General features: G+C 38.4%; 1 protein-coding gene across 2 annotated transcripts in view; it reads left to right on the forward strand.

The window, feature by feature from the left end:
- Positions 1-11,018, forward strand: part of MAP2K6 (mitogen-activated protein kinase kinase 6) — a 93,836-nt gene extending 82,818 nt beyond the window's left edge. For both annotated transcript variants that reach the window (XM_063120053.1, XM_063120054.1), the window contains 2 exons: positions 2,365-2,410; positions 6,999-11,018. In XM_063120053.1, the coding sequence (XP_062976123.1) occupies positions 2,365-2,410; positions 6,999-7,076 (124 nt within the window). In that variant the 3' untranslated portion in view covers positions 7,077-11,018. The remainder of the gene's footprint in view (positions 1-2,364; positions 2,411-6,998) is intronic.
- Positions 11,019-11,376: the final 358 nt, after the last annotated feature.

The raw sequence follows: 11,376 nt of genomic DNA on the forward strand, positions 1-11,376 counted from the left end.
AGGTTTACAAAAATCTGAATTAAAAAAAAAATCTAATCTGGCTTTAGGAGTCATTTGGCCTCAACTGTAAGACTGTCTCACAATGCTACAATTGATGAACAATTAGTGTAATTCAGTGGAAAGTGCCCAATATTTGCCATCCAGTTATGCTAAGTATAGGATAAAATTCTGGCTATGTTGCAATTCCCAAACATCATATGTTTGTGATGATGACATATGTAATGGTGCCCAGCAGCTTGAAATCTAGTCCAGAGAGTGATGGATAACTAATGCCACACCTGCAGGGAGCCAGGTGGACTGTAACAACTGATAACACTTACACCAGTGTGTCACTTGCCAGGGAATTAGCTAAGAAAAACTAGTTGGGTCTGTTTGGCGCTTTCAGAAAAACAAAAACCAGAAATATTTCCCCAGCGTTTCTTGTACACAAATCCAGATGTGTGAACAGCAGTAATTTTGGTTTTCAAAAAAAGTTTTACCACTTGTTATGTATGTTCCAAAGAAATGACAGTGATTCTCCTTTTTTTAAACTATTTTTACTCAAACGTGAGATCTTCATAACAAAAGAACACAATAAAATATTCACTAAGTACATAAAGTATAAAGCAGGGACTAGCACTATTAGAAGTTTTCATATTAATTTATAATGGGGTAAAGAAAACATATAGTCAGATATTATTTGAAACTTTCATTTCAAAAATGGATAAATAACCTTTCGTGTATAAATTTATCATTTTTTGGATTACATTGACCTCTAGTGAAATGTCAATTTTGAAGGCAGAGCTATATCCCAAAATTTTCTGTTCCATTCTGTTATTTAAGGAGGTTCAGCCAATTTCCAGGGTTGAGCAACTCAGAACATTGCTGCTATTAATAAATTCAGGATAAGTTGGTAATCTACCAGTTTGATTTCTTCTTTTATGTAACAGAGTAGAACTGTTTTAGGAGTTGCGGGTAGCTGGTTTCCTATAATTTGCTGAATTATGTTTAAAATTTAATTCCAGAGCAGTTTGATATTTGGACAGGACTAAAAAAATATGTGAAAAGTCTGCCTTTAAAGCTTGACTTCTCCAGCACAAATCCAGAATAGTTTATGGTAGATCTTACTTAGTTTATATAGAACTAGGTACCACTGTAAATAATTTGGAAGACATCTTCATTTTGATTACTGCTTATCAGATTAGATTGTATATTATTAAAGACCCAGAGCATTCTTGAATTTGTAAATCCAAATCTTTGTCCTACTTCTGCTTGAAGGAGATATAAGTTCCAGCAGTCAAGCATAATTTTACTAATCGAATTCCAAAATGTTATTTGTTAACGTGATTCAAATTTTGTCACTTTGTGTAATTGTTGACTTAAAATATGTCAGGCCTGAAAATATTGAAGGATTGGTAGACAATATCCTTCCATGAGTATAGTCACTTAATCGTAGGATATTATTTAATTATTAATAATCAGAGTTTGAATATGTTTGGCTTCCAAACTGAAAGTCTCCTGATAGATTGGGTTATATTTCTGTTTAGCTCATTGTTGTATTAAAGAAGTAATAGATCTGGACTTAAACATTGTTGGTATTTACATCAAAGATTGAAAGAAGCTTTCAGTGACAACAGAAAATGAACATCATGTTGAAGATATAGTTGATACCAAAGTAAATCTTAACGTTTGTATGTTTCTATTTACAGGTTTTAACTGTATATGTTTTAATTTTGTAAAGCTGCCTTGAGGCCCAGCATTATGGAGTATTATTGACCCTGATGATTTGCATGCAACTATATTGTTTAATTGGAAAAGGAAAGGTCTTAAGAACTGCATGGTTTTGTTTTGTTTTAAATTGCAAATGGCATCATACTAAATAATTTCCATCAGGTATTTCCTTTGTATGGCTTTCATGGGGTACATTTGACCATGATACCAGATTGGTACAATTGATGGAAAACTAAATTTATGCCCTGCTTTTTTGATCAGCAGGTTCCCAAAGCGACTAGCAATATAAAAATCAGAACAAACTCAATATAAAATTAAATCAACAATAAAATAACTTAAAAGCAGGAGACTATATTAGCTCTTGCACCGTTTCCTCAAGGTCCTTAAATCTAATGTTTGATCAACCAAAGCAGGCAATGTGCTCCCAAAGACAAGATCCAGGACTGTTTATTAAGAACATTCTAAAATAACCTAGCTGCCATTGTTGGTATTTGTTGTTTACATTATTAAGTCTTTGTTTATGTTGGTGAGTCTGGTTGGTGTTGATCAAATCCTCCACCCTGCCTTACCTAAATATTTTGTTGTGTTTAATTTGGGGATTACAGCTATTTGCTTATATTGAACAAATGTATATTTTTCCTTTCCTCTTTAAAGCTTGAAGAAGAATTCCAAAGAAAGGCCAACATACCCCGAGCTAATGGTGAGTTTCTCTCAATAAAGGCAGGTGTAACTTGAACCTTATCCATATATTTGGGTGAAAATGTGAGGATTTAATGTGGGGCTTGGATGCTGGCTCCACTTCCGACTTCGGTGTATTCAGCATAAATGTCAGACATGAATATGGCTTGTGCAGGGGTGTTGGGGGCGGGGCTTCTGTGCACGTCCTTGGCCTCTTCCGCATTATTATACGCCCACACACGTTCACCTGAGCAGGGCTGTAAGCAGAGAATGACCACTAGGGATGGGTGAATTATCAATTTCCTGTCCATATTATTGTTCACCCCTGAGCCTGTTCCATTCCATTTCCACATTAATCTGTTCTTTTAAAAGAAAAATTCTCATGTAAATGCACATTGAAATATTTTCTCTCAAGATATGCATGTTAAATGTATTTTGATACGGTTTTTGAGCCGAGAACATCGGGAAGTGTGAATCTGGTGGGTAACTTAAGTTCAAATCCACTCATTAGTCAGAGAGTTACAGAACAAGTCAGTTATTTATTTATTACTTACATTTTTAGACCATCCAATGGTTAAAGCTCTCGGGGCGTTTCACAACACCAAAATTAAGGTCATAAAATACAGTAACATGGAAAAACATAATATGCATTTGTATCGGAATTCACAAAGACAGAACTTGTTAAGCATCCCCAATCAACACTTTCTACTTCTTACAGATAGAAGCTTAAGAAACATTGCATCCTAATTTTTATCCTGGCATTCAGTAGGTGATGAAGACAATACTTTTCTCATCTAACAGCTTGTTCTGCAGTTTGGAGTGTGCTTAGGGTGAGATGAGTGTAGCCAGTATCTGTAGGGGCTTTCAAGACTTTGGGTTGGCTCCAGATTTAGTCATGCTTAGAGTAGTAATGTGTGTTTAAAGTGTTGTGTTTTTAAGCATTTTTCAAAAGAACCCATATTTCATGTGCATTTTTCAAATGTACGCATGCTGTCAAACGCAATTTTTGGCTTTGCGTATGGAATTGCAAGCTCAGAAAGGTATGGAATTTGACTGCAGATTGCATCCGAGTCTGTGTTCAGTCCAGAAGGTGTGAAAAGGGTAAATCTTGTTCAAAAACAAACAAAATAATTTCTTATCCGTACACCTGTTCTAGGGCTGCCATAGATCTGCAGCTGATTTGGGGGCATGTCTTGGGAGCAGGAAAGCTCCAGATCCAGTGGATCACCAGCTTCTGTTGGAATGCTCCTGGCACTCCTCTCCCTCCCACTGCAGATGTTGGGGTCCTGATGTCAAAGAACTGGTCTTATAGTTTTCAGTAGTGACTAGTCAGATTGCACCCTTAAAGGATGGACCTTTTTTCCTTGGATGGGGAATTCCAACATACCCTATGCTTCCTGGGATGCCCTCCCAAGGATCTTATAATTGCAGCATTAATATATGGCATCCTAGACAATGCATTTTTTTATGCACATTTTTCAAAAGTACACATGCTGTGGGAAGGCATTTCTTTTTGTCTGCAAATAACATTGCAATCTCAGAAATGTACAAAATTCAACTACAGATTGCATTCAAATCCATTTTTGACCCAGAAGGTATGAACTGGGTAAATCCTGATCAAAAATGACATGAAACAAATTTCTCATACATCTCAAGCTTAGAGTAGACCTATTGAAACCTGTGAAACAAGTGAGTCATGACTTAATTAAGGCCCATTGAGTTCAACGGATTACAACAAGATGTGTGTGAAGTGCTTTGAAACCTTGTATCTGGTTGGCCGCTGTATGAACAGAATGCTGGGTTAGATGGGCTTTTGGTCTCATTCACCATGGCTCTCTCTTTTTGTTCTTATGAATAGTCTGCCGTACCAATGCTGTTGTTTCTGGCTAAGTCTGTTGTCCCTTGCCACCACCCGCTGCACCCAACCAGCCTTATGAGACTGCACACTAGAAAAGAAGATGGGCAGTAATGGGCAATCTGGGTGTGGTGGCGGCGGCTTAAGTCTGGCCAATTGTTTTCATTGAAGAACCCTTACAATCTTCTGAAGAAATCCAGGATCGCCCAGAACGAACTTTGAAAACAAATGTTTCACACGAAAAACGTGCCCCATAGTTATTTCCAAAACCTATGTGATGGCAACCACTGTGTCCTACTCACCTTTTTGATGTGATTGCAAATTAGCAAGAGTAACAAGCTTTCCCTCTGTCCTTGGTGTTCATATATGTTTTCCTTATACTCATCCCTCAGTTTATTAAATGTCTCTGAGATTCTCCAAGCCAGCCATCTTCTCTTGGTTCTTGTTAAGCGGTGGTTTTGATACCTGTTGTGTATAATTCTCCTTAACAATTTATTGAAACTTTCTGAATAACCTTTTGTAAAATAAATAGCAACATATTACGTAATTCCTATGGCATTTTTGCGAAAAGAGGGACTGTAATACAAATACAATGGACGATACTTAGCATTTATGAGTAGATTTGTAGGCCCAGTTTTATTGCTTTTTCTTTAAAAACGTACTGTGTACATATAGATAGAATATCTCTTTGTCCCCCCTCCAAATCATATAACAGTGTTTTACCACGCAGCTTTTTTAGTACACAGGAGGGTTCACTAGGGTAGATATGAGGAAATGCATGTGCTCTGGCCAAACTCTGGTTGGCAGCCCTGAGCATTTCTATTGAATTAGGATGTTGGATCACCTTTCAAATGTATCTCAGCCTTGTGGTATTTTATGGCTGACATTAATGTTGTAAGGTCCTGTGGTTTGGATTTTTTCTCTCCCCCTTTTCACTTTCCCATGGCAGTAGACGTTGCGGTACTGGAATGGGCTTGCCTTTTTAGGCTGAGACTGTTCCCTTGCTTTCCTGTGTAGTTGAGGTTTCAAATGGAAAATGAGAGGATGACATGGGCAAGGAGAAAGCTAATTTTCTTATTTAAACTCTGCTCTCTACTATTGCCGTGGTTTTCAAAATGCATTCTGGGGAACCCTGGGGTTCCTTGGAAGCTGCTGATATTTTGTCCTGTGAGAATATCATTCGTGATGGATGAGCTGCCTTTAAAGACTTATTGTCCAAAAGGGTATTGGATGTGTGGGATGACAGGCCCAAGAGTTTAAGCCTGTGATTGCCATGAACTTACAAGGCTTCCTAACACATTCCAGAATTCTTAAGAAGATAACAAAAGCCCTGCTGGATCAGACCAGAAGCCTAACTAGTCCAATATAATGTTTTCCATTGTGACCAACCAGATGTCTCTGGGAAGCCCACAAGCAGGACATGAGGGCCATAGCCCTCTCTTGCTGTAATATAAGTGGAGTCTATGGTAACAGGGGACCAGGTCCACAACAGATTGTATGGAAGTAGTTTCTAAAAATAGAAAATATTAAAATGAGTAATTTGTGTGTGTGTGTTTTCCAACAGAGATGGCCAGATTTTTCTCTGACTTGCTTCTGTTATTATCAGGGCTAGATTTAGGGGTAGGTGACCCAGGTGACTACCTGGGACACCAGACTTAAGAGGGACTCTACATAATAGCTGAAACAAAGAGTACAAAGGGGTCATCTTCATTTGAAAACCGTTCAACGCTGACTTGCATGGCTGGCATTTTGTTAAAATTCTATCAGTACAGTTCATTAAAATATATCTTTGATTTGATGATTGCTGACAGGGGACTTACATTGCTAGCTATTTTACCGATTTGAAATGCCATGGCCAATCTTTGGATCTCTGATGCTTTACTTCAAACTATGCACTAACGTTCTATGGCTGTCACCTGCTGTGATGCTATTTGATACTGGTCTACTAGTGTTGGTGGAGGGTTGCGGTTCTTAATGTTAGTACATTGCTAGCTGTTCTTAAAATTAGAAGCTCCTATGAGCTTAGAGGAAGCATGAGCACATGTGGTTTTAAAGATCCACGTGAGCAAATTTGTCATTTTATATGAAAGGGATAAATTCTGCGTGAAAATTTTGTATTGCTGCTCTGAAATTTGCACTCCATGAAATTAATAGAGTGCCATTAATAACTATCAGTGAGAAAAGATTTAATAATTCATGTGTGTGTTGCTGGAGCTTTAAGTGGAGCCCACTTCATAGGCTCGCTATAACAATTAATAACAATTAATGAGAGGGAGTAGAAAAGCACTTTCCATATACTTAAAGTACTGTAGACATGGAAGGTACTTCATTTTTAAAAGTCTTAACAGAAGTTATTGTAAATGAGTTGTACCCAATTCAGTGGTTATTTATTTTATACAAAGCTCTTAGCTGCTTTTTATGGTAGACATTTTTATGATGGCCATGGTAGAGGTTTGATCACCATTTCTGCAATAATATTGTATCCATTTTATCTCTGTTTGGCCAAAAGCGAGGAGGGCATTTGTATTTTGCTGCAGCGACATTGTCCGGATGAATGTGATTCTGCAATGAGTCCCATTGGAAGAGTACTGCTGGGTAAGGGCAGCCACCATTACCAACATACTTGGGAATTACTGCAGTATTTTTCAAGGTCGATGCAGAAAAATATGAGGATGAACATAAAGGTTTGAATGGAAACTTTTAACATGAGTTCTGTTTCCTTGTCCTCTCACCGCTTTTCCGTTTTCTTTTTCAGCAACACCGTTTCTTCACCCTGCATGAATCCAAAGAGACAGACGTGGCATCTTTTGTCAAACTCATCCTGGGAAACTGAGAAATGGACTTGTATATGAGTTTTTCCCTTCTGTGGACTGGTGGGTTTAGGAGGAGGGGGTACCTGGCGGGGACAGCCTTCGTCACATGAGAGAACCAGTAGGAGAAACTGCCACTGGTCACTTTTGGGGTGTGTGTGTGTGTGTAAAATCTTAGCCCTCTCCTCTTCGAGGCTTTTTTAAAGGGTTCTTTGGTATCCATAGTGACATAGAATGAACTGGTTAGTGAAATGAATTTTAATAAGGTTGCCAACCATAAAAAAAATACACAAAACATTTAATGATTGATTTAAATAATGACAGTCAAGAGTTCTCTAACCGTCTTCTCTGCTCCCCCATATCTTGTTCCCTGTCAATCCTTGATTTGCTTTTGTTTATGGTAATAGGTGCTACGGTAGTTATGAAGTTCTATGTAGAGTTATATTTTGTCCCTACCATTATTTTAATATTTATGTTAAGTGCTTGATTTTAATAGAATCTTTTGTTTTGTTTTTATGTGAGAGTTGAGTGTGGACGATAATAACAGCTATAACAGCTGAAGCTACAAAGATGAGTATTTATAGGGCTTTGCTGGGAGGAGGAGGAGATGGTGTGGGCCATATAGATATATTGTGGTTGGAGGACTAATTTAAATTTAAGAAAGAGTTTGGCTTACATGTCAGCCCAGCAATACCTGAAGTGGTCTGCATCATTCTTTTTGGAGATGCCTGGAGATGGTATTATTTTTGCAAGAACATCAAGCGGATGCAAAAACCTGGTTATTTGTGGTGACTTAGTATGCCGTTGGTTTAATTTATATCTGCGGTCTCCAATGAAGGGCGAGATCCCTTCTGTGGATTTGGGATTAAAAGAATGGAAATACACATGATGTATGGAAGAACAAGAGCAGCATTAGCCATTTGACCATTGGCTAAGTAATGGTGAACCATCATCCCATGACCTACAATCAAGCAAGAGTCCTTTCCATATTGTCTGTAGGCCATGGGTAGTTCATTGTATTTAACTGGAGAGGAGATTCCCTGTCAGAGAATGGAACCAGGAGGGACTACAGATACAGATTTAAATAAGGGGGTAAAATCAAGTAGCACAAGAGTATCACTTTTATTTTGCTAGTTTTATATTAATAAGAGTATACTAAGCTTGTCTTGGATACTTCAGCTTCACAGATCCATCCAGATTTGCCTCTCCCAACCTCACTCCTTTTTCTCTTTCAAGATGTTTACCTGAGCATGGATTGTGCATATCCGGCACTGATTAAAACAGTCTCCATCTGAAAAGCCAAGTAGAACCAAATGAACAGGAGTTACACCATAAGTGTTGCATTCCTCATCTTAATTTTTTAAAATAATATGACTTGATTTTTACATACAATCTGGTGGGAGTTGCACAGAGCATGTGTTTTGCCTTAATGCCCCCTTACTCGTAGCCATATTGTGATGATGGCAGTTGGCCTGGACCTCTTGTTTTATCATACACACCTACTCTTCATTCAGGATATTATATAATAAGGCCAGGGTCCTACCTAATGGAAGATAGTGCAGTTTTGCCACATCTGCTTTTACTTGTGAAATATTTCCATTTCCTGAATATGAACCGTGGCAATATTAATTCATCACATATTCATATTAATTCAGCCAAAGTTTGGTGCAGAGGGAGAATGTTGGTCCTCTTGCTACCACAAGAGACTTAAGACACACAATTCCGCCCCCAAGACAGGGCATGGCAGCAGTGTGAAGGAGCTTAGGGTTGAGAGAATGGCCATCCCAGTGATGGTCCAGAGCATCAGTATTCATAACAGATTTGTCAGAAGTGGTCATCCTGTTCTCCTGCAGTCCACATTTTACAACGTAACTGGTCCTTTGTGCGTATATCCATTGGAAACCATTCAGGAGACATTTCGCTGCAGACAAAACACTAAGTGGGTTCACATTTCATTGCAATCTTAAAGACCTAGAATGGCTTGTAACCTGCCCCTAGTTTTCCATTTTATTTGCATGGTTTCCCCCTTCAATCCCCCCCTCATTGATTCTGAGCTCCTTTGATTGATTGTCTTCAGCTGCAGCTAAAGCGCAGCCAGCCAGTTTTTAGAACTAGTTCCAGCATCAATTCTCACTTTGAAAAACATGACATTTAAAACCCGCTTTTTGGTTTTCCTACATATGGATCTGATGCTTTCTGTAGAGATTGTTTTTGCTGCTTTTCTTTGGAATAGTGAGACTCATTTGGACACCACATCCTCTTGACCTCAGAACACCTTTATTTGAGTGCTGTGGTAACAGACAGGCTGGATTTATGAGATAGGATCAGTGTTAATAGCAGATATTAATACTCCCATTGGTTTCCAATAGTAGAAGGACGCCAGTGCTGTCTGCAATAAGTCAGTCTAGAAAGATTACTGCTCTGTGAATCAACACTACATGCCTCGGGCTTTGTTTTAGGAATTAAAATGTGGAATCTAAGTTCCTTAATCACTTATGTGCTTTTGAGTTCTTTCATCAAATCTGACTTAGTAATAATTTATTTTGGCAGGTTTATAGATCCTTACACAGTCCTAGAATAAAGCACACCCAAGTTATCTGTCCCTTTCAATCAAAACTTAAAATGTGTGTTTTCTTATTATTTTAAAGTTCACATACCATGATAGCGAGCACCATTTCCATGACTACTTTCAAGTGGTGAAGGTGCCATCTCAATTCCTATTCTAAAGGATGGTCAGGAAAAGCAAGGAGAACAAGTAGTTGATCACATAGTCCATTGATGCCAGGGCAGGAAATAATAGGTTTAAATTGCACCAGTCTTCCCCAACCTGGTTTCTCCAGATATTTTGGACTTTAACTCCCATCAGCCCTGACCAGCACGATCAATGGCCAGGAATGCTGGGAATTGTAGTCCAAAACATCTGGAAGGCACTAGGTTGGGGAAGGCTGAATTACAAGAAGCACGTTTAAACATTAGATGAAACCAATTGATACATGCATATGCATGAACACGCACACACACAAATACACATGTATTGTTATGCAATGGAACATGTTACCTGAGGAGATTGTAGAATCTTCATTCCTGGAGGTTGTCAAGAAAAATCTGAACAGGCATCCATCAGGGATATATTTTGTGTAGATTATGATGTCTCTTGTTAAGGGATTAGACACAATTACTCCTTGGCTTCATCCACTTGTAAACAAAGTGGAGGTTGAAAGAAATTAAGGAATGATCACTGCAGTGTTTGAAATTGATTCTAGTTGTGCTCAACCTGGGGACACAGCTGGGGCTACATTTCTGAGACTCAACTGTTCTAGTAGGTGTTGTGGAGCTTAAATTCATTGCTATTGTTAATTTCAAAGTGCCTAACCCATCATAGATTATTTAAATGACTTTGAATAGATTTTAAGTTATGTAGATTCCTGATTCCCACCCTTTTGGTGTAGCTACTTTGGCCAAACCAGTGATCTTTTGTTTCATCCTCTATAAAACGACACTACTTTACTTGCCACATAAGATAAATAGTCACACAGGCTCTTGAGAGCAGTATCTCATTGTTTTAATATTGCTAATTTCTGAGCGAGAAGGAGCCAGGCAAAGCCCATGCATGGAATCCTATTACTGACACCAGCATATTTGGCCATGCATGATAGCAAACTAATAAACACTGCATTCTCAGTGTACAGGGCACTCACGTTATTGCTAACCATTGCACTTTGGGTTGCATATCCTAGAGGTTTGTGAAGCAGTAACATTGTTTATGAGTACTCTTTGGAACTGTGAAGGAAAGGGGATAACTTTGACGCTTGTGCACATACTCTGTTTTGCCCTCTTTCTTGCTGAAACGAGGTAATTGTTGCATTCTGTCATCTCATGCCACACTACTTGATGATTTTCCTACTTTCAAATGTAGACCATGATAGCATAACTCTTTCCTCCATTAAAAAACAAACAAACACAAATTGCAATGCTTCTTCCCAGACTCTTAATTTCTTTGGGATTCTTTTTCTTTGAATTCTGCTACTGAGTTTCCTGGTCGCACACATCTTCTTAGCTATTGAATCTAATTGGAAGTGGGGAGAGGTGGGTGATATGTTGTGCATTTATTAGGGAAGGAAGGAAGCGCTTTCATGGACTCCAGTTTTCACGTAGTCTATAAGCAAATCTCAGGAAAGGCCTTAGAAATTATGTTTGCACAATTTTCTGTTGTAATGTGGAAAGTGGTGTGTGTGGAAAGTGGTGTGTGTGTGTGTGTGTTTTCAAGGAACATTTCCTTAACCAGAAAATCTGTCTTTCCGCTGCAGGGAATAATATATAGAT

This window comes from Elgaria multicarinata, chromosome 3 (assembly GCF_023053635.1).
Source record: "Elgaria multicarinata webbii isolate HBS135686 ecotype San Diego chromosome 3, rElgMul1.1.pri, whole genome shotgun sequence".
Classification (NCBI taxonomy): domain Eukaryota; kingdom Metazoa; phylum Chordata; class Lepidosauria; order Squamata; family Anguidae; genus Elgaria; species Elgaria multicarinata.